The sequence below is a fragment of the Pelophylax lessonae genome, assembly GCF_965119305.1.
Source record: "Pelophylax lessonae genome assembly, chromosome: 13".
Taxonomy (NCBI): Eukaryota; Metazoa; Chordata; class Amphibia; order Anura; family Ranidae; genus Pelophylax; species Pelophylax lessonae.
Genome location: NC_138780.1, coordinates 111,508,180 through 111,532,586, shown reverse-complemented (window position 1 = coordinate 111,532,586; position 24,407 = coordinate 111,508,180). Strand labels below are relative to the sequence as shown.

General features: G+C 42.5%; 1 protein-coding gene across 7 annotated transcripts in view; it reads right to left on the bottom strand.

Annotated features, from left to right (window-relative positions):
* The window catches only part of LOC309569543 (ryanodine receptor 3), a 1,308,933-nt gene that overhangs the window by 311,728 nt on the left and 972,798 nt on the right, over positions 1-24,407 (bottom strand). For all 7 annotated transcript variants that reach the window (XM_082275412.1, XM_082275411.1, XM_082275414.1 and 4 more), the window contains 3 exons: positions 9,336-9,656; positions 3,293-3,533; positions 3,115-3,202 (listed from right to left, as the gene is read on the bottom strand). In XM_082275412.1, the coding sequence (XP_082131538.1) occupies positions 3,115-3,202; positions 3,293-3,533; positions 9,336-9,656 (650 nt within the window). The remainder of the gene's footprint in view (positions 1-3,114; positions 3,203-3,292; positions 3,534-9,335; positions 9,657-24,407) is intronic.

The window sequence follows — 24,407 nt, the reverse complement described above, 5'->3', positions numbered from 1 at the left end:
CTCAAAATAATTCAACACACAGCCATTGATCTCTAAACCATTGGCAACAAAAGTGAGCACACCCCTAAGTGAAAATGTCCAAATTGTTCCCAATTAGCCATTTTTCCTTCCCAGTGTCATGTGACTTGTTATTGTTACAAGGTCTTAGGTGTGAATGGAGAGCAAGTGTATTAAATTTGGTGTTATCACTCTCACATTCTCATACTGGTTACTGGAAATTCAACACGGCACCTCATGGCAAAGAACTCTCTGAGAATCTGAAAAAAATTATTGTTGCTCTACATAAAGATGGCCTTGGCTATAAGAAGATTGCCAAGACACTGAAACTGAGCTGCAGCACGGTGGCCAAGACCATACAGGGGTTTAACAGGACAGGTTCCACTCAGAACAGGCCTCACCATGGTCGACCAAAGAAGCTGAGTGCACGTGCTCAGCGTCATATCCAGAGAGTGTCTTTGGGAAACAGATGTATAGGTGCTGCAGAGGTTGAAGGGAAGGGGGGTCAGTCTGTCAGTGCTCAGACCATATGCCGCACACTGCATCAAATTGGTCTGCATGGCTGTCGTCCCAGAAGGAAGCCTCTTCTAAACATAATGCACAAGAAAACCCACAAACAGTTTGCAGAAGACAAGCAGACTAAGGACATGGGTTACTGGAACAATGTCCTGTGGTCTGATGAGACCCAGATAAACTTATTTAGTTCACATGGTGTCAAGTGTGTGTGGTGGCAACCAGGTGAGGAGCACAAAGACAAGTGTGTCTTGCCTACAGTCAAGCATGGTGGTGGGAGTGTCATGGTCTGGGGCTGCATGAGTGCTGCCGGCACTGGGGAGCTACAGTTCATTGAGGGAACCATGAATGCCAACATGTACTGTGACATAAAGAAACAGAGCATGATCTCCTCCCTTCAGAGAATGGGCCACAGGGCAGTATTCCAACATGATAACAACCCCAAACACACCTACAAGACAACCACTACCTTGCTAAAGAGGCTGAGGGTAAAAGTGATGAACTGGCCAAACATGTCTCCAGACCTAAACCCTATTGAGCATCTGTGGGGCATCCTCAAACAGAAAGTGGAGGAGCGCAAGGTCTTGAACATCCACCAGCTCCGTGATGTCGTCATGCAGGAGTGGAAGAGGACTCCAGTGGCAACCTGTGAAGCTCTGGTGAACTCTATACCCAAGAAGGTTAAGACAGTGCTGGAAAATAATGGTGGCCACACAAAATATTGACACTTTGGGCCCAATTTGGACATTTTCACTTAGGGGTGTACTCACATTTGCTGCCAGCGATTTAGACATGTATGGCTGTATGTTGAGCTATTTTGAAGGGACAGCAAATTTGCACTGTTATGAAAGCTGTACACTCACTACTTTACATTGTAGCAAAGTGTCATTTCTTCAGTGCTGTTACATGAAAATATATAATCAAATATTTACAAAAATGTGAGGGGTGTACTCACTTTTGTGAGATACTGTACATAGTGGAAAAATGACAGCCCACTCCCTCCCTCCTTCTCCATTCCCATTTACCAGCTAAACAAGATAGGGGCAGGATATTACATGTAGATTAATGGAAGCTTATTCTAAGACAAAGGCTGGAGGGGCGTGACCAGTAGCAGAGGACTAGAAACTCCTCCTTTTGTTTCCCTGCAAACAGGCTTTGTCTTCTCTGATCCTATATAATGGATCTTTCTGAGAGACATATCAGATGTGACACAAGTATTTTTTAAGGGGCCGTATATGTCAAATGTGAAAACACAGATTTTTTTAAACAGCTATAAGATAAGTGAATTCTATCAGTCACATGTGTCTCTTACTGGTTCCTGAAGTAGGTCCCCAGTTTCCAAAAGCTCCTGCATCATATGTTACCCTGATATCTAAATAGAATTTGTTTTTTAACTAGACTGTTTTAAGGGTTAGGCACCATTACCATCAAAGTTCATCTGCATGCTCCTGATTTCTGGCCAAGTGAGCCACTGTGCTCTATTTTTAAAAGTTAAATAAAGACTCTTTCTGACTGGATATGTTTGGGATCATTGCTATGAACTTAAGACCTGCATTTAGTCACATTTTTTAAGCAAATCAGCACAAAGGACTGTACTCACAATCAATGTATTGAATTCCTCTGTCCTCTGTTCCCCCTTACACTTGTAGCTGTAAGCTTCCGATGCTGGAGGGGTTAATATGAGCTCAGGGACCTGTCATATGCACTAGTCAAGAGTGCTGACTATGCCTGCCCTATTTCATCCACCTCCTCCATTTACGGAAGTAATACTATAGCTTCCATGAATTAAAAATAATCTATGAATGAAGGGGACATACCTTGTATTCTACCACCCATCCTTCACACATATAGCTCTTTTCATTCATGGAGGACTGTAGTACAATTTAAGCTTTAAAGTGATTGTAAAGTCTAATTTTTTTTTCCTATAAAAATACCAAACATGTTATACTTACCTGCTCTATGCAGTTGGGTTTGCACAAAGCAGCCAGGTTCCTCCTCTTCTCAGGTCCCTCTTTTGTGATCCTGGCCCCTCCCTCCTGTTCAGTGCATCCACAGTAAGAAGCTTGCTATGGGGGCACCCGAGCCGAGTCACAGCTCCCTGTGTCCATTCAGACACAGAGCCCTGACTCGGCGCCCGGCCCTGACCCCTCACTCTCCTGATTGGCTAGCTGACTTTGATTGACTGTGTCTCAGTCAATCAGGAGATAGAATCTTGGACGGCTGAGACACTCGTGGACATCGCTGGACAGAGAGGGACCTCAGGTAAATATTACAGGGGCTGAGGGGGGCTGCTGCACACAGAAGGCTTTTTATATTAATGCATAGAATGCATTAAGAATAAAAACCTTCTGTCTTTACCACTCCTTGAAGGCATGAGTGTATACTCTATAAATTGAGCCAATTTTTAGATTGGGGAGTGTTTGTCACTTTCTACCTCTTCTCTAATCTGGATTTGTTTGTAATACATTTTAGACAGTTCAGAGACCAATTCACGATAAAAACCATAAACAAGACTAAATATAAACGTTTTAACAGACTTTAGCAGCCACTATATGGGAGACATCTAAGAAAAAACAATATGTAGGAAACAGAAAAGTCTCTTACATGTGATTTACACCAAAGAATGAAAACTTCTGCCACCATTCTAAACAGATCATCCGAATCAGCATCTGGTTTTTTCAGCCAGTTTGACCTAATTTGCACAAAATAAGTGAAAATTATTCTTTCAGTCAGGGGATATAACCATCTATAACAGAAGGCTGTAGTTGCTTCTCCATTATACCTGTTGTTGTCTACATATCGGATAAGCATAGGATAGAAAGCATAGAGGTCTCTACATAAAACTGCAAACTCATCCAGAATGAGTAACTCTGCTTCCTGAGTGTCAGACTTGCTGTCTGCTTTCAGTTGCTCCTCCTCTAGCACAATCTTTATTGCTTTCTTCTTCAGTTTCTCCAGCGTGGGAATAAAATGGCTCTTCAGAAGATCTGGCTGGGCTTTACTGATAATTGGCTGAGCATAGACTGCAAACAAACAGCAAGAGCCAGATTAATAGCATGAAGAAAAAGTAAAGTTTGCAGTGGGGTTTTCAGTAGTATATGAACACCAATAAAATATAAGATGGGCCTCGTATACTGCAGATTAAATATGTTTCATTCAATTGCCAAAGCAACAATGGCATATTTATTGCACATTTGAGCTTCAAATATAGTTCATCCTCATTTCCCTAGGTTGCATACAAAAATACTAATTAAACCAGAAAAACAGAAGAGAGAAACATAAAATGCAAGAGGTACTATACTATGTAAAAGAGGGTTTACAATGTAGAGTTGCAATACAGCCTAGCAGATGTAATCACACCATGAATAACATTTTTTTAACAACATATTTTTTTAACAATGTTTAACAATAGAACACAGGACAATGGGAATTGCTCTCAAATGATAGATAGGATTGTTTAGGTGCCAGTAACTCCAGTCAAAAAGTTAAAATTCAATATTTTTCATCATATATTTCATTTGAAAAACATATAAAGAACACATATAAAACATGAGCCTGAAGGAGCATGGCTAGTTGCGGTTGATGTTGAGGCTCTGTACAATTCAATTCCACACAATCAAGAAATGTATGTAACTGAACTATTTCTATCAGAAAGGGGACAATCCGCCCACAAATATAATCAATTTGTTCCGCAAATTTTGCGCCTCATCCTAACACGGAATATCTTTGTTTCGCAGATCCCACTACCTTCAGGTACAGGGGGTTGCAATGGTGACCCGATATGTCCCCTCGTATGCCAACTTGTACCTGGGGGGGTTGGGAGCGCAACCTTTTTTCTAGAGAGGATTTACAGCAAGACCTTGGTTCATTGATGATATTGTATTCATTTGGGGAGGGAATTACAAACGTTCTTATAAAAAATGATAATAAATGATTACAATCTTAAATTCACTATAAATTATCATCAGAGGTCAATCTCTTTTTTGGATGTTTTGATTTTTCATTAACAGTGATGGCAGTATTGGGTCATCTGTGTTTCGCAAGCCCTAAGCAGGCAATACAATTCTTCATGCGACTAGTTCCCATCACCAGTCTTTTATTCCAGTATCCCTTACAGTCAATATCTTAGGATAAAGCACAATTGTACCAATTCCTTTTATTTTGAAAGGGAGGTGAAGGCCTTGCAGAATCGTCTCCAGCAGAGAGGATATAGCAAATCTTGCCTTAAGAGGGCATGTAACTGGGTCAAAAATAAAGACAGATCACAACTATTACACCAGGTGAAAACAAGGACTGGTCCTTCCACCACTAGACTCATTACCAAATTTATGGGTCAACATCAGGCTATACGTCAGATAATAAGTAAATATTGGTATCTACTGCAGGCTGATAATACTGTATCCAAGTATATTGACTGATGTCCTGAAATCACCTTTAAGAGATCTAAATCTCTAAAGGACCAATTGGTGCAAAGTCATTATATTTACAAGGAGGAAGTGCATATGCCTTAAAAGGGTACTACACCCTGTGGTAAGTGTGGCTATTGCTTTCTAAATCTGCCACCATTGCGTTGCCCAATGGGCTTATATAAACGCCCCAGTTTTATGCAAATTGCCAGACTCTAGGTGTTGTATACCTCATGCAATGTGATTGTTGTGCTTTTTATGTTAGAAAGACCAAACAGGGTTATTTTCAAAATATTCGAGACCATGTGTCACTTATTTCTAAGAAAACGATTTGAAACACCTGTCTGTCTCCATGTGGGACTGTATCGCAATTTTGATTTGTCCCACATTAATTTTTTCACTCTGGAACATGCACCTATTCACGAAAGGGGAGGGGACGTTGACCGCCTCCTACTCCAACGTGAAACTAAGTGGATTTTTACTTTACAGGCAACCTCCAGGATTAAACAAATCCATAATTTTCAAACCCTATCTGTGATCTCTATTCAGTAACACTTTCCCCGCTTCTAGCTCCATTGTTTCAGCATTGTATAGAAAAGTTAAAAAAATAAATAAATAAAACTCTCAGACACTGTACTATACATATTTAGACCTCTGTTAAGGCTTTTGTTAAAGGGCACCTGTGATCATTCAATATTTTAAGTGTCCTTACATTTATCATTTTTGTCTTTTTCTTTCCCTTTAAGGAATATTAGGTGTTTCCAGCCTTAAATATGCTTTTTTTTGTCAGGTTTCTTCTTGGGCCTGTGTGAGCAAAGCTGGCCTCAAAGTTGAACATACGGAAGCCCAGGTGCCTTATGGTGGGCAAGTCTATATGGACTGCAGTTAACCTTGACCTTGGGTGCAATTTTAGCATCTGTCCCCCACACACCACTTTTTCTTGTCCACCGCCGTTATATGTACATTTATTTACTCCCCTTTTGTTCACTCTCGGGTTACGACATATTCTAGACCTTATATGTGGTCACCAAATTAAGATAATTCAATCCTTATAATGCTGTCCAGTAATAACTGGTGGTATATGTGGCATTTTACCACTATATACAATAGTTTAATGAGATGTTTGATATTTGCCCACTAGATGGCTCTGTTTTTGTATGCCTGTTTGTGATGTTTTCTTTGATAACTGGGATGGCATGGGGATGATACTAGGCTCGGAGATGGACTGCACCTGTGTCCACTTCCTGAGCTGATGACCGTGTGTGTGGGAGCGGTATCCTCCTGGCCTCCGTGCCAAGCTGTGACATCACCACGTTCGGCGCAACGGGAGGGGTTCATCAAGGAGCGGGCTCCAATGTTGATTAGTGTCAGTGAGGAGCTGCAGAATGCAGATCTCTGGCCAGTGAAAGTTATTGTGGGAAAGGTAAGATACACACTACCATAGGATACTCTGATTTCTTCCTGGGCTGATCGAGACACATGCCCTCATATCTCATTTACTCTCTATTTTAGCACATTGTTGCTGTGTACTTCTCTATAACCATTATTGGAGGTATCTTTGGGGTTGAACTTGATCAGTTGAGACTTACCCAGCCAGGATCTTTCATGTTGGTGTATATTTAAACTGTTTGAGCAGGTACAGATGTTTAAAAATTCTCCACTCTTGTTGTGAATTGTTCATGTAAATGCAAAGAAGGCAGCTCAAAACTACATTTAAATTTATTTTCACTTTTCAGTTTGTTTCTGCTTTTTTGATTGCCCCTTCTGCGGTTAACTGCATTACCAGATATCACCTTTGGCCTTTAGGTTGGGACATTTTCCATTTCCCTCCCCGCTTCTTGATATACAAGCTGTATAAATACACATTTGTGCTTAATTAATCCTTGTGAATTGGGGTAAGATGCCCTTAAAAAATATCTATGTATTCATGTTTAGAATTTCTGATTGTATCATGTAAATGCTTTTGAATTATATTTTTTCATGTCTTGAATGTTTGAAAATATTTACGCTATTGTACCAATACATTTTTGATATATACTTCATTGAATATATTTTGTTTATATATTTATTTTGTCCCTTTTTATTTACTTATCTGTCGAGGTGTAGTAAAATATATCCCATGAGGAAATGGTGAAACATGTCGGGATTGCTACACTGCGACATTTTACTGTAACAAACTCACTTGATGGATATTAAACATATTTTTAATATATGTTTCTTTATATGATTTTTAAATGAAATATATAAATAAAAATATTGAAATTTAACATATTTTGACTGGAGTTACTGGAACCTAAACAATCCTGGCTCTCATTGTCCTGTGTTCTACTAATTTGGGATGCGGTGCCCTTGAGATTCTCCCTGATCAATCTAATCCTGTTCTAATGTTTAAAAGAAACAAAAATGCAGCGAACAGGAGTCTGATCACCAGAGACCACTATCTGTATTTCCCTAGATTTATTGAAGTTGTTTTAAACCCGATAACAAACATAGTTACATAGTTAGTGAGGTTGAAAAAAGACACCAGTCCATCTAGTTCAACCTATAGCATGTATTATTGTATTATATTGCAGCCCACCAATTCTTAGATGTGGTCTCTACTTTAGTTCTCATTTTTCCTTACTTTTTTCCTTTACTTCACCTGGTGATCTGGCCATTAACACGCCTGTCTGCATTCTGGATGAAGTAGTAAAGTTGACACATTTGGACAGTAGCATTCTCAGCCCGGGGAGAGATTAGTGTTAGGCTAGCAGATTTAGATGGACTTAATTAACAAATTGAAGCTGAACTCAAGCTAACACTTTATAAGCAGCTACAGCAAACACTTTTTACCTTTTGGGATAAAGGTTTTACATAAATGAATAAAAGCTGATCATTGTAAGCACCTTTGTCAGTATCAAATGGTTTTTCTCAACTCCCTAAATGCCACCTTTGCTGGACAGTTTGGTCTAGTAAAGGAAGTTTAAAAATATTAGACTTACTGACTGGCTCACCAGGAGAAAATAAATAAAAACCCCTTAAAAAAAAAAAAAAAAGAAAACAAATGCAGCTACCACATCTAAGAGCCCCAATTGAATACATTTGTGTTTATGGGTTTAATATCACTTTATAGCATGACTAGAGGCAAAAATAGTTTTGGTTTTAGTTTGTACTTTAATCTGCATCTCTCGTTTGACCAGATGAAATAGAGAGAGGGTGAGAGAGTGTTGAAAAAAGGGAAGAAAAGAGACAAAGGGAGGGATAACACAATAATCAGGTTTTTCTAAGTTATTGAATTATATGTGCATTACTATTGTAATCATATTATCCGACCATACACAATTCTCTAGTATGGAAGTAGTAACATATCCAGTATATGAGGCTATATTTAAAATACAACATGTTGCAGAGAGCTTATTGTCTTTTTTCTATAATTTTCTTAATTTCTACAGAGTCAGGAAGTTTTAAATTACCATAGCACACAGGGTCATTTTTCTATCAGATAGGGGGTAGGTAGTAAAGTATTATAAAAATATTAGAAGTTATGTTCTAAAGTTAGCTATTTTCTTCAGATACAGTACAGAAAACTGTGCTATTTGAATAGTGCTCAATAATCTATGACCAGGAGACTGGAACCAAATAAGGTCCTTAAATACTATGCAGAACAATGTGAGGAAGGCATAATATGACTCCTTCCTATTTTTTTCTTAGCAACTGTTAATTATATGCATCATTAAACATATAACAAAAAAAATGAACAAATAATTTACAATTTGAAACTGGGTAATACTAAAGAAAAGATTTGAAATGAGGTATGTTAACTTATATTCTGGTAGTCATTCCACAACAAAAAAAAAGCATCTTCATAGAAATTCATGTCTCTATGGTCAGTAGCATGAGAAAATATTACTTTTATCTGTCTATTCGACCCAAAAAATGATCCACCTGCATATGGTAAATTTTATCAAATGCACTGTATGTCACAGGTTCTTCCTCAACTGGAATACTAAAGTAAAAAAAAATTACTTTTTTTAACAAAAAAAAAAAGATACATAAGAAATAAAACAGAATGCAGGCTTTTTCAGTTTTAATTATCATACAGTGCCTGGAAAGGAAATGCACATACATGTACAACAGGGAAATACCAAGAATCTCATATTATTTGTCTGGATCAATGAAGTGTTGATTTGACATTGAAACAGATGGAGAATAAAGCAAGAACCGGCACAATTCAGGCACACTGCATAGTCTTTTTTCTTTTGTCAGAGCAATGTAAATCTGTTATTCAAACCAAAAGGGCTGTCAGGACATGATAAATGTCAAGCCGGTTTACACATAATTCTTATAATACTTTCTTTGAAAGGTTTTTAAAACAACTGTTTGGAAAGTCTGGACATTATTTAGGGATGTGAATCCACACACAATAACTAGGAGGATTACCTGCAATTCTCTTCATCCAAGATGCTTCATCTATTCCCAAATTGTTATTAATGATTTTCAGGATGTTGCCCAGTATGACACTGAGGTGTTCTGAAGTCACTTGAGTACAGCATGGCCTAGCATTTTCTGGCACATTCTCTGTGCCTCTCTCCCACCAATAGGAAAGATAGTTGCATAGCATTGGAAGGACGACCTCTATAACATGTGGCATCTCCGTGTACCTCGCTCCAGATTCAGCCAAGTCATTAATCTCTTTCATGAGACCCTCTAGATGTGGCATTTCGGGACACATCTCTTCCACTGAGTCTGGCATTCCTAGAACTGCAAACAGTTGCCTTCATTAAAAATAAATAGTTTAATTGTGCTACACACAGATCATTTTCTGAGAACAATGCACCAGTTGATGGCACTGAAAATAATTGTTCTTAATTCTATTTTAAAAGAGATAATGCACAAACATCATTATTCCTACCCACCCAATTGTATACTTGGAACTAGTGGTTGCATGTTAAAGAGATACATAATATATAAAAAAAAAAAGGAAAGCTATTTCTGCTTTAAAAAATAAATGTAGTATAAATTATACAGTTCTAAGTACAGGTGAAAAGACTGAGGAGGTTCGTTTCATATTTATGCAAGGCACTCAGACTGCAAAACCTGCTTTCACTCCCTGTCATTAATTCTGTCTCTATGCAAATGTAATTCTGTTACACCTACAACAAATACTTTAGTAACCAGTTTAAGAAGGAAGAACAATAAAAATAAGAATATGGTAAAGACCAAGAAGCAGACACCACAGGAAATAAAATACATTGAGTGGCATATGTATAAAGGAATTCATTTGACTTAATGGCACATTCACCAGTGAATCACTTACCAGGAAGATACACCTTCACAATCACTGAATCAAGCAGGATTCATTAGCATCTGTTCTTTCATGAGAAACATACTGTACCCTATGCATTTACCCTATTTATAGTATGGTGGATATGGCAGTCTATGCAGATTCACCAAGAATCTTTATTCTGCACATTCTGAAGTGATGAATCTGTATTTTAAAAATTTCCCCAAAGGTCTAGAAGTGCAGGAACTATGAAAAATCTGCCTTTCGGCACAATGTGGTGGTGTCACCCATAAATTGCATAATTGTGAAGCAAAATACAATAAACTTCACAATAACACCAAAATAAAAAGATATAAAATTAAATGGATAGATATCTAGGCTGGTGACTAATGGATATGCTTTAAAATACAATTCTAATATATACATTAAAAACATTTAATTAGAAGCGTTATGAACACATTAAAGGTCAAATCAAAATCAATGTTTAACTAAAGGCAAATGGAAAGGGAGTAGAACACCTGTCAGGCTTTTATTGCTGTGTGTGTCCTTGTTAGGGAGATGCATCCTCTCTATTTTTCCTGGTGACTATTATCATAGTGAAAGGAAATCCCAAATTTTGGGCTGTTAGAAGAACAGGAATATAGGGGAAATCTTTCAATGAGAACACCAGTTATAGCTGCCATAGTGGCAATCAGTGATTTCCTTCTTTTGGAGAGATTTCCTCTCACCTCTTGGATTTGAGACAGAAAGTGAATGGAATTCTCCCCAATGGGACACAGATGACTGACAATTATAACCCTCACTTACTCTATCCAAAATGAAAAAAAAAAACAGGATTTTGCAGATACAATGTGACTTATTCATTTAGCAAACTGAACATTTTATACTCCTTTAATAAATCAACCCCAAGGAATTTGTGCGCATTCCTTTAAAAAAAAATATTGTGGGGGATACTAACTAAGACTGGAGTACACAGAATCTGGTGCAATTGTGCATAGTGTAATAGAAATATTGAATTCTAATATTCTTAAGCTGAAATGAACATTATATATTGAACTTTTTTGTGACTCCAAAGCATCAGAACACTCTGCAGGCAATCACTTGGAAGGGCGGGGGAAGTGAGGGTGAACCAAAAACCTAATTAACATTCTTTAAGCTGACCATTTGGTAATAGACTGTACTGGGGGGGGGGTTGGGAACAGGAAGTATGTGACCATAAATTGTAAATTAACCTTTTTCTTGTGGTATGCTCAGGGAGGGGTTGAGGAGCAGGAAGTCCTCCTTGACCATAAATGATATGCTCAAAGGGAGGGGTCTTCACCAATAAAAAGGGTTGCGAAGACCACATGCTTTCTCTTTCTCCTGAGTCTGGCTGAGACACATGGTGGTATGTATAGTTCCCGTGTAAGGTAAAAATCCTCTCTTCCTGCTCTTCCAACTTTTTGGACAAGATGGTAACCGAAGGTACAGCTTCTCTGTGTGAGATGACGCCTATGTCTTGTGTATTGTTCTGTGTAACTTTGTCCATTTGCAACACTATTTGTAAAGATCACTGTTTTCTTTAAGATTTAATCATCTATGTCATAATTGTTTCATCTAAAGTTTCTTTTCTGCAAAATAAATTTGATCTTTATTTTTTAGCAGTTATCATTAATTATTTATTCTAATAGTAATAGTCTCAACAGCATTGGCTAGATTCTTTTATAGACAAAAAAGGTTATAATATTCGTGTTCGTACCGAATAATTGGATTTTTGTTACCCGAACACGGACCCAAAAGCTTTACTGTATGTTCGGGTTTACAATCCGTGTTCGGTCATTTTATTTCCGGGTTTGTATGTAATGGCGCGCTTTTAATGGCGGGCTTTCAACAGCCAATCAACAAGCGTTTAACTGGTGTGCCTTAAGCCATCCCAGCCATGCCTACTAATGTATTAGTAGCTGTGATTGGCCATCTGAAGCATGTGACCATGTCTTTATAAGTTCGAGACCGAGCGCCGCTGCGTCATTCTGCTGTAGTATAGGGACAGAGCACACATCATACGTGCTGGCTGCTGATTAGGGACAGACAGTGAAAAATGATATTGTGTCCGAAAAGAATTCAGGGTCAGGTCGGAGTGCAGGCAGGGCGAGTTATTAGGGCATTTTAGGGCGAGGCTGGAGAATAGGCAGGGTCAGTGTTCTACATCAATTTTGCTGTGTGGGGGGTTTGCAGTGCCAGTGACCGATCTTATCGATCATTTTAGGGCGAGGCTGGAGAATAGGCAGGGTCAGTGTTCTACATCGATTTTGCTGTGTGTGGGGTGGTGCAGTGAACACAATCTTTTTGCCCGCTGAGGAGGAGGGAGAAAAAAATATTTTTTTATCAGTCAGTTGTCTGCAGCGTTTTTCCTTCAGTGCTGCTGACTGTGATAAGACACTGCTGTGTTCACATGTGCTATTATTGAGTGATTTTACAAACTTAAAGGGGAATTTTCTTTTTTTTTTCCCTTCATAGCCTGCAGCAGAGCTGACTGATATAATACACTGCTGTGTTCACATGTGCTATTGAAAAATCACCAATTTTATATCATATTTTCTATTCCGCTATTCAATCTACACCCTTGGGGTAAAAACAATTAAATTGCGGGATAGTCTGTATCGGTACGTGTGAGATACACCTTTCCAATTTTTGGGGCGCATCTCATACCGCAGAGGATTGCAGGGTGCTTCAGTGTGCCTCCTGCCTGTTCCGAACTCCTCCTACTCCTCATCCTGCCTTTGGGGGTACAAAAAATAGTAATCGGGGCCTAATCTGGGTCTGTACATGTGAGATAAATACACCTTTTGATATCATATTTTCTATTCCGCTTTTGCCTCCTGCCTGTTCCGAACTCCTCCTACTCCTCATCCTGCAGGGTTCATACACATTTTCACCAATGAAATTCCATGACTTTTCCATGACTTCACGTAAATATTCATGACCTAATGTTTCATGAAATGTCTATATATACGTGTTAAATAAGAAGAAAATCTATGTCATACCCAGCATATTTTTACTAATATAAATGACAAGCTTTGTAGTGTACAGTGGAATATGAAATATTTATTTAAATAACGCTTGCACAGTAACGACGTTTCATAACATAAACCCTGAGAACCGCTTAGAAATGGATTAACTTAATCCACAGGAGATATAACATAAATCAAGGGGAAGCAACTAAAAAATAAAAGTGTCCAGCAACACTGTTCTGAACATAAAGTGCCATAAATTGACCCGATAACAGTCACAAGTTAACTTAAACATTGCCAAAAAACAATCAACACCATTTAATTTTTTATTTCTGAAAGCTTCTCATCAATCTGTTTTTCAATTTTCAGCAGAGAATCTTTCTTTTCTTTTGCAGTACGGCGGAAACTGTAGGATTTGCTGATAAAGGTCAGATTGCCTGAAGATTCAGCCTTTTCAGCATATTCATCCGCTGATTTCCCGAGAGCACAAATGTCCACCTCCATCCTAGCCCTCTTCTTTTTCAAATCTTCCAGCTCATCTGTGAAAGCCTTCCTCTTTAAGTCAACAGCTTGTTGTTCTTTCTTTCTCTTTTCTTCATCCAGGTACCCATGGTACTTCTGCCTGGCTCCTGCAGCTGAAAGGAGCAGCTCCTTTGTGATTTCTACCTTGGTTATGCCCCCTACAGATCTGACATGGTCAACAATGAGCCTCTGAGCCACCAGAGATCTTTCCCTCTGATTCTCAACTATTAATTCTTTGTTGATTGAAAAACCTCTTTCGACGCTTGCCTGACCATGTGATAACACAAGAAGAAGCTTCACCACATTCCACACTCTGGAAAGTGATGGTTTTGTTCCCATTGTCTCATACAGCAGGGTGTCCACTCGATCAGTTTTGGGGTCAAATTCCTTGAACTTCACCTTAAGAGCAGCCAAATCACAAAACTCTCGAAACTCCCTAAGGATATCGTCGCACACTGCCTCATTTACATGTTTAGCCTCAACAAGTATGTGCAACATCCTTCTCATTTGCGTTACGCAGAGTTCCTTACTACTTCCAGCCATGCGTCTCGGGTCAAGGCACTGCATGCTTCTCACCAACATGTGATGCACTGGAGCCTTTTTCAGCAACTTGTCCAGGAGTGTGATCAAAAATTTCTTGCAGTCCATCTTAATCTCTAGGTTTTGCCTATCTGAAATTTTTTTGGAAGACTTGAGTTGGGTCAGGGTGGTTTCTGCTGCAAACCCAATGTCAATCTTTGAACAGTCCTTGTGCAGACTGCTGTCTTGATAAGGGACATGGAGGAGCTTTAGAGTGGATGTGGCCTCTTCCAGATGCTTTTCCTTTAGAAATCGTCCCATGATGCATATGAAAAAGTAAAATTAAGTGTTTTTTGCTAATTTACAAGCCAAATTGTAATGCACTGCAGTGTATATCAAATTAATAAACATTATTAGCAAAAACAGAATTTATGTTTATCCTTACCTTTAATCAGTTTGCACATATCACCGGAGAGAAACGGCAGCATTGGTTGGTCAGACTGATACATGGTGAGGAATGGGTCGACTTCTCTTGCAATGCTGTTGAATATTCCCACTTTCACTGGGAAGAGAGGATCAGCACAGCGCATCTTCACCTCTTCAAATTACTTTATTTTTGGATTGGGTAGTTTCCCTCTCTCTACCATCTCAATGTATTGTTTGACGTGTGGCCAGAGTTGTAATCCTCTGTCTGAAACATTGACATTCTCAATCCACCGGTGCTTACAAAATTTAAGCATGGGAGTTTTACAACCGGTTGCTGTCATAAAATCCTCGTGACGTGCAGGGCAATCATGGAACAGCCAATACAAGCTAGAGAGCCCGTGTTCAACTTCCCATCCGGTGGCTTTACATCCATTTCTGAACGCATTGTGCAGTATGTGCAACCCGCACGAACCAATGTTAATTAGGGACTTTCCAGCATCTTCCTGCACTTGCTTCTGGAGTATTTCAAATACTTTCCAGTTGACGTGCGGTCCATCCATTGAGATCTGGACAAGATTCTTGATTCCAATCTCTGAGAGCAAGTTATTCATTTTTTCAGCAATGTCTTGAGCTGATGAATGGCCCATGAACTCTGAGCCGATGTATTTAGTTTTCACCTCGGAACCGTTCCACAGCCTGACATGCATGTCTTACTGTTTAGACTGTAAATAGTGATTGAGACTTTCATCAAAGAGCATAACATAGACGCTTTGCTTCGATACATCTGTCAAAGTCAGTTTCTTAAAAAAAGGAGCCAGTCCAAAAGTGCATAAATATGAGCACTTACGTTCGCCGCATGCAAAGCTGGCCGCTATCTTGCTGTCTGGGAACATAGTCTGGAAAAGCTGACCTGTGTCTTCACAAGACTTGTATGAATAGTGTGAATTAAACACCTTTAGAGCCCACAGTACCTCTGCTGTTAGAGTTTCGTTTCTGGATACAGCGTGACTCAAAATGGTCCCTTGTTTTACAGTAGATGAGGTGGAAGCACCGCTGCCGCAGCTGTGAGCCGGTGTCACTTCAGGCGCACGGGTGAAAAAGCCAGCGATCGGATTGGAAGCTGTCGAGCCCGCAGCTGCAGACTGGTGCTTTGCACCTTTAGCGTGGCTAGACAGCCCTGCCTCTCCCATGTTCGAAATGTCAAATGTTTTACGAGACACTGTACATTTAGCACGTCCCGGGTCCTGATCTTTCTCCAGCCACCTCTCATACTTTTCGTCATGAAGCCATACATTTTTAAAGCTGCATTTCCCTGGCATTGCTGTAACTGTGAACGGACTGGTATGGATGGCACAAAATGCAGCACTTAATCTTTTTAGGCCCAAGCGACAGTCATGAGGTGCAGGCGGACTGGTATGGATGGCACAGACAGTGAGATGCACAAAATGCAGCACAGTAATCTTTTTAGGCCCAAGCGACAGTCATGAGGTGCAGGCGGACTGGTATGGATGGCACAGACAGTGAGATGCACAAAATGCAGCACAGTAATCTTTTTAGGCCCAAGCAACAGTCATAAGGTGCAGGCGGACTGGTATGGATGGCACAGACAGTGAGATGCACAAAATGCAGCACAGTAATCTTTTTAGGCCCAAGCGACAGTCATGAGGTGCAGGCGGACTGGTATAGATGGCACAGACAGTGAGATGCACAAAATGCAGCACAGTAATCTTTTTAGGCCCAAGCGACAGTCATAAGGTGCAGGCGGACTGGTATGGATGGCACAGACAGTCAGATGCACAAAATGCAGCACAGTAATCTTTTTAGGCCCAAGCGACAGTCATGAGGTGCAGGCAGACTGGTATGGATGGCACAGATCTGATGGTGCACAAATGCGGCACTTACTTTTGGGAGAAAGAACAGTGGTGCTCCTGCTTGCCCAAATAAAGCTGTTCAGGTGGCAGTCATGATGGTGCAGCTGGACAAAATGCGGCGCTTACTATTCTTAGGCCGAACCTAACAGTCCCATGAGGCAGAAAAGAGTTCTCACAGAAAGGCGACTCAGGATTGGATGCTTAATTATTTATTTACATTTATTTTTAACATTCCCGTATAGGACTGGTACAGTAGGTGCCCGCAGTTTGCCCTACGGTCGGTCACTGGCCAGCAGCAGCCGAGGAGATGATCGTGCACCAATGACAGGCAGCGGGGAGGGCCGGGCCGCGGTTTGCCTGGATGTGACTGGCCAGCAGCAGCAAACCAATCACAGGCAGCAGAAGTGTCACTGGAGAGCGGGCCGGCCGCATGAACGTGATGACGCGGGGGTGCGGTAACCGAAACGGTTACCGCCCCCTTCCGCGTCATCATCACGTTCATGCGGCCCGCCCTCCAGTGACGCTTCCGCCACCTGTGATTGGTTTGCTGCTGCTGGCCAGTCACATCCAGGCAAACCGCGGCCCGGCCCTCCCCGCTGCCTGTCATTGGTGCTGCCAGTGATTGGTGCTTGGTGCACGATCTACTCCTCGGCTGCTGCGGACCCAGAAATGAATGTGCACAATCATAAAATAAAATAATACATTTGCAATAATACATTTTTAAGCATCCGCTCCCCCCGCAGCTGCCCGCCGCTCCCCCCCGCTCCTCCCCAGATTTCCATGACTTTTCCAAAACATTTGTAAAATCATACTTTTCCATGACCTTTCCAGGCCTGGAAAGTGTCATCTCAAAATTTCATAACTTTTCCAGGTTTTCAAGGACCGTACAAACCCTGATCCTGCCTTTGGGGGTACAAAAAATGGTAATCGGGGCCTAGTCTGGGTCTGTACATGTGAGATACATACACCTTTTGATATCATATTTTCTATTCCGCTATTCAATCTACACCCTTGGGGTAAAAACAATTAAATTGCGGGATAGTCTGTATCGGTACATGTGAGATAAACCTTCCAAATTTTGGGGGCGCATCTTCCACCGCTGAGGATTGCAGGGTGCTTCAGTTTGCCTCCTGTTTGGACCTCCTCCTACTCCTCATCCTCATCCTGCCTTTAGGGTACAAAAAATTGTAATCGGGGCCTAGTCTGTGTTAGTACGTGTGAGATACACCGTTTTGTAAATTTTTTCCTATTCCGCTATTCAATATACACCCTTTTGGAGTGTAAAAAATTAAATTACGGCATAGTCTGTATCGGTACATGTGAGATACACCTTTTCAAATTTGTTTGGAGCATCTCCTTCCACCGCCGAGGATTGCAGGGCGCTTCAGTTTGCCTCCTGTTCCGAACTCCTCCTACTCCTCTTCCTCATCCTGCCTTTAGGGTACAAAAAATTGTAATCGGGGCCTAGTCTGTGTTTGTACGTGTGAGATACACCGTTTTATAAAATTTTTCCTATTCCGCTATTCAATATACACCCTTTTGGAGTGTAAAAAATTAAATTACGGCATAGTCTGTATCGGTACATGTGAGATACACCTTTTCAAATTTGTTTGGAGCATCTCCTTCCACCGCCGAGGATTGCAGGGCGCTTCAGTTTGCCTCCTGTTCCGAACTCCTCCTACTCCTCTTCCTCATCCTGCCTTTAGGGTACAAAAAATTGTAATCGGGGCCTAGTCTGTGTTTGTACGTGTGAGATACACCGTTTTATAAAATTTTTCCTATTCCGCTATTCAATATACACCCTTTTGGGGTAAAAAAAATTAAATTGCGTCATAGTTTGCATATTTGACTGTGAGATACACCCGTGCGATACTGTTGTTGTTTTGTTCCGCTATTCAATAAACACCTTTCTAGGGCAAGATCCTAAATTACAGAAATATGAGACCGTCAAATAGGGGCCGTGGCCTGGGTCGTGGTGCTGCTGGTAGAGCTCCTGTTGCAAGGAGAGGACGTGGTCGATCTGTGCCAGCTACACGCACAAGTTAAACACCTTCCTCAAGTGTGAGTAGGCGACAGAACCTGCAGCAGTATTTGGTAGGGCATCATGCGCCTCTAGAAGTGATGAGGCCAGAGGCGATAGTAGATTGGTTTGCTGCTGACAGTGCCTCCAGTTCCTTCACATTGTCTCCCACCCAGTCTACTGCAGAAAGGTCAGAGTTGGCACCTGCAGCCAATGTCCAACCGTCTTTCACCTCACCCCCTTGCAAATCAGGCAAGCAGTCTGAGCCCCAAGTCATGCAGCAGTCTCTTCTTCTTTTTGATGACTCTGTCAGCAGGGTTTCCCAGGGCCATCCACCTAGCCCTGCCCCAGAAGTGGAAGAGATTGAGTGCAGCGATGCCCAACCACTTATTTCTCAAGAGGAGTACATGGAAGGACCATCGCAGCACGTCTCCGATGATGACGAAACGCAGGTGCCAACTGCTGCGGCACTCAGAATTGTGGAGACCTACAAGGAGGGAAGAGGTGAAGACTGGGTGGAAGATAATGTGGAGGACGATGAGGTCCTCGACCCCACATGGAAGGAAGGTCATGCAGGTGACCTGAGTAGTTTGGAGGAAGAGGCGGTGGTCGCACAGAGCCACCAGCACAGCAGAAGAGGGAGCAGGGTGCAGAAGCGGAGCGGCCGTGCCCTAGACACTACGCCTGCTACTGCCCAACGCAGCAAGGGAACGAGCGCACCAAAGCCAGCTCAAAGGAGTTCTCTAGCGTGGAAGTTCTTCAGAAAATGTGCTGATGACAGGACACGAGTGGTTTGCACCCTGTGCAATCAGAGCCTGAAGCGAGGCATAAACCTTCTCAACCTGAGCACAACCTGCATGATCAGGCATCTAAGTGCAAAGCACGAGCTGTAGTGGAGTAGACACCTTCAAAACCAAGAAAGGTCTCTGGCTCCTCCTGCTTCCTCTTCTTCTGCAGTCTCGGCCTCTCCATTCACCTCTGTAGTGATAACGGCACCTGCCACCCCGCAAACAGACGATCTGTCAGCAACACCACCACCTGGGTCACCAACCATCTCCACAATGTCCCGTGGAAGCGTTCAGCTTTCCATCTCCCAAACACTTCAGAGGAAGAGGAAGTACCCCCCTACCCACCTGCGATCCCTGGCCCTGAATGCCAGCATTTCAAAATTCTTGGCCTTTGAAATTCTGTCATTCCGTCTGGTGGAGACGCACAGTTTTAAAAGCCTTATGTCGGTGGCTGTCCCACAGTACGTCATGCCCAGCCGCCACTACTTTTCCAGGCAAGCCATCCCTTCCCTGCACAACCAAGTGGGGGAAAAAATCAGGTGTGCACTGCGCAACGCCATCTGTGGCAAGGTCCACCTAACTACCGATACGTGGACCAGTAAGCACGGTCAGGGGCGTTATATCTCCCTAACGGCACACTGGGTAAATGCAGTGGTGGATGGGCCTGAGGCGGATAGCAATTTGGCGCATGTCCTTCCACCACCGAGGATTGCAGGGCGCTTCAGTTTGCCTCCTGTTCCTAACTCCTCCTACTCCGCTTCCTCATCCTCTACCGCCTCCTCATCCGGTCAGTGTAACACCTTCACCACCAACTTCAGCACAGCCAGGGGTAAACGACAGCAGGCAGTTTTAAAACTTGCCTGTTTGGGGGAAAAACCACACACCGCGCAGGAGTTGTGAAGGAGCATGGAACAGCAGACAAATGAGTGGTTGCTGCCAGCGAGCCTCAAGCCCGGCCTGGTGGTGTGCGATAACGGGTGAAATCTCATAGCAGCTCTGGGCCTAGCCGGTTTGACGCACATCCCTTGCCTGGCGCATGTGCTGAATTTGGTGGTGCAGAGGTTCCTTAAAAATTACCCCGATATGTCAGAGCTGCTGCAGAAAGTGCGGGCCGTCTGTGCGCACTTTCGGCGTTCTCACCCTGCTGCTGCTCGCCTGTCAGCGCTGCAGCATAACTTCGGCCTTCCCACTCACCGCCTCATATGCGACATGCCCACAAGGTGGAACTCCACCTTGCACATGCTGTAAAGACTGTGCGAGCAGCAGCAGGCCATAGTGGAGTTTCAGCTGCTGCACGCACACGTGAGTCGTTCTGCGGAACAGCACCACTTCACCACCAATAACTGGGCCTCCATGCGAGACCTGTGTGCCTTGTTGCGCTGTTTTGAGTACTCCACCAACATGGCCAGTGCCGATGACGCTGTTGTCAGCTTAACTATCCCACTTCTATGCCTCCTTCAAAAAACGATTCGGGCAATGATGGAAGAGGATGTGGCACAGGATGAGGAGGAGGAGGAGGATGAAGTGGTAACATTTCCAAGGCTTTCAGGGCAGTCATTCGCAAGTGGCTCCGAGGGTGGGTTCCTGCACCCACAAACGCCAGGGACACAATTGTCCAGCAGGGGCACAGTTCTGGAGGATGAGGAGGATGAGGAGGAGGAGATGGAGGAGGAGATGGAACCATGTTCACAGCAAGGTGGCACCCAGGCCAGCTCATGGCCATCACTGGTGCGTGGCTGGGGGGATACAGAGGACACAGACGATACACCTCCCACAGAGGACAGCCTTTCGTTGCCTCTGGGCAGCCTGGCACACATGAGCGATTACATGCTGCAGTGTCTCCACAACGACCGCCGAGTTGCCCACATTCAAACTTGTGCTGATTACTGGGTGGCCACGCTGCTGGATCCCCGTTACAAGGACAACGTACCATCCTTAATTCACTCACTGGATCGCGATCGCAAGATGCGCGAGTACAAGCGACGCTGGTAGACGCGATGCTGCTGGCATTCCCACCTGACAGTGGAAGCACAAGGCCAAGGCAGAGGAGGAGGAAGAGGTCGCCAACGCAACCAGGGCACCGCCAGCACCTCAGAAGGCAAGGTTAGCATGGCCGAAATGTGGAAAAGCTTTGTCAGCACCCCACAACAAACAGCAGCACCAGCAGCTCAGATGGAACGTCTTAGCAGGAGGCAGCATTTCAACAACATGGTGGAGCAGTATGTGTGCACACGCCTACATGTAGTGAATGATGGGTCTGCCCCCTTCAACTTCTGGGTCTCCAAATTGGGCACATGGCCTGCCGGCACACCCTGTGCGCACGCCTATGACACCGCCACATCCACCACCACCTCAACATCCCTCCTACTCCATATGGGCCTTGCCCTTTACGCCTTGGAGGTGCTGGTGTGCCCTGCAGCCAGTGTATTATCTGAACGTGTATTTAGCATGGCTGGGGGCGTTATCACAGACAAGCGCAGCTGCCTGTCCAGAGACAATGTGGACAAGCTCACTTTCATTAAAATGAACCAGGCATGGATCCCACAGGACTTTTCCATACCTTGTGCAGAATAGAGATGGATACCGACCTTACCCAGCCATTGTTCTAGTTTTGATCTTTCTCACTCTTTTGGGGTGTACCCTCATTTAAAATGACTGAAAAAAAGCAGTGTTGGCTTCCTCGTCCTCCTCCACCGCCGCTTCCACCTACACCGCCCATAGGTGTGCGCAGCCTATTGCATTAGGGTGTGCACGCCAAAGTTTAAATACACATGCATGTGTTTGCCCTCATGTATATGGCCCCGGTACATTACTCTCCCTGCTGGCAAAGTGAAATAGAAGTGTGTGGCACTTCTCTTATGGCAGAGCAGGTCCGAGGGAGATCTTTCCCATCTCCTCACTGGCAAACAGAGCGATAATGCTAATGTGCCCTAGGTGATTAGGGTGTGCCCAGGTACACCCGGCACACCCTGTGCGCACGCCTATGACACCGCCACATCCACCACCACCTCAACCTCCCTCCTACTCCATATGGGCCTTGTCCTTCAGAGATGAAGAACATTGTTTTATTTTTCTGTTTTTTGTTGTTGTTTTAAGTTATTTCCCTATCCACATTTGTTTGCAGAGCACTTGCCATGCTCTTAACTACGTTTTGCTGCCATTTGCAGCACTCTAGCCCTTTCCATTGGTGTTTTAGAGCCATTTTAGTGCCTGAAAGTTCGGGTCCCCATTGACTTCAATGGGGTTCGGTGTCCGGGTAAAGTTCGGAAAAAGTCCGGGACACGGACCCGGACTTTTTTTTTCAAGTTCGGCCGAACCCGCCGAACACGGACATCCAGGTGTCTGCTCAACTCTAGTTATAATCACTTATTAGATTTATGAGACTGATTATTAAGTGGATAAGTGATTTGAATTTCCATAACAGATGGTGCCCCGTGTGAGGAGCTTGAAGTAAATATTTATGTGGAAACAGAGCTGATCTATGAAGTGCTAATTGTCTTTGTTTTTACCTCTGTCTCAGACTAGTAAGCTCTTAAAGAACTTGCATTTCTTTTTACCTTTTGTCTGTACTAATACCTTTGATGAGACTGATATGAACAGTATAATTAAAATAGAATTGTACAAGAAAGTTGAACATGTGTGACCAGCCTAAGTCACACTGAATAATCTTGATGTGTATGAATAGATTGTAAGGTTTGTAATTAGACCTGTGAACGCTGGCTATATTGTAACTGCTACAAATCGTTTTGCAAATAATTGTGCCTTTATTAACTGCCCTCTGTACTCCAAGCACTCGAAGGGTTCTGAGTATCCAAGTTTATGCTAACCTTTCTTGAGATAGATAATATATGTATTGGTGTTAATCGCCAACAGTACCTGCGCAAATGGCAAGATATCAATATATAACCGTGTAAATCCTATGCAAGAAAATAAATAAATAAATGAACCATAAAGTGCAACATATAGGTGTGAGTTAGTTATAGGGGGTCACAGCATAGTTGAGTTGCTTAGCCTTGTTTCCTTATCGGAGGTGTGGCTTTTTGGCAGCAATTCTTCCATGAAGACCACTTCTGGCGAGACTTCTCTGGACAGTTGATTGGTATTATATTGTCGTGGGGCTGGCTAAGGAGTCTGGAGCATATCTGTACACAGGCGATTGTAAAGTGGATCCTACAGGAGGGCTCAGATCTACTCTGAATTCTGATTATTACTCTGCTTATACTGACCCCCTATAACTAAGGGGTCGGTGTTTTCTGGTAAGCCTTTTCACACATTGGGTGTCCATGTGGTGAAGGGATTGAAGATCTGATTATATGTGGAAGAATCCTTTAGAGACTACAGTAAATTCTGTTGGTGTATGGGACTTTATTTGTGATTCATTCACTTATTGTTGATGCACTTTATATTTATTCACTTATTGTTGATGCACTTTATAATTGCTTATGCACTTTAATCAACTGTTGAAGCACCTTATATTTATATTTATATATTGACATATTTATATTCATTTGTAAACTTTATTTGTCAATGGCTTACAATGTTTGACAATCTTAAAACACACAGTGCACTTTAGATGAGCGCGGCTCTGTACACCTCAGTAGGTGTATTTATACCTTTCTTGAGATAACCAAAATAATAGTCGTACATTAAGCATTTTTTTTAATACTTCGGAAAAGTCCATGGGGGAGATTTGAACTATTAAGAGTTTGGGGAGTCTCCAGGTGGGTTTGAAAGACTATAGTCAGGATAGGGAAATTCCTGTTCTGACAAGTAGTGAAAAATTGGTAACGGTGACAGGGGCGGAACCTGTCAACCCAATCATTGGCCAGAGATTAGCTACCTCTGGGGGACAACTGCTTAAGGTTGGGAAATCAGTTCAGGGTCCAGTATCCATAAAGGATGGGAAACAGTATTAACTCAACGAGGGAGTCTAAGTGTGGTAAACCCTACCAACTGACCTCAAGGGAAGAGATTATCGATAAATATGGACCCTGGGTGGTACGATATATTAGTGATTGGGATCACTGGACCGGAAAGAAGTATTCTAAAAAAAGGTACATTTAAGGTTAAAGCATGGGAGGAGCTGTGGTAT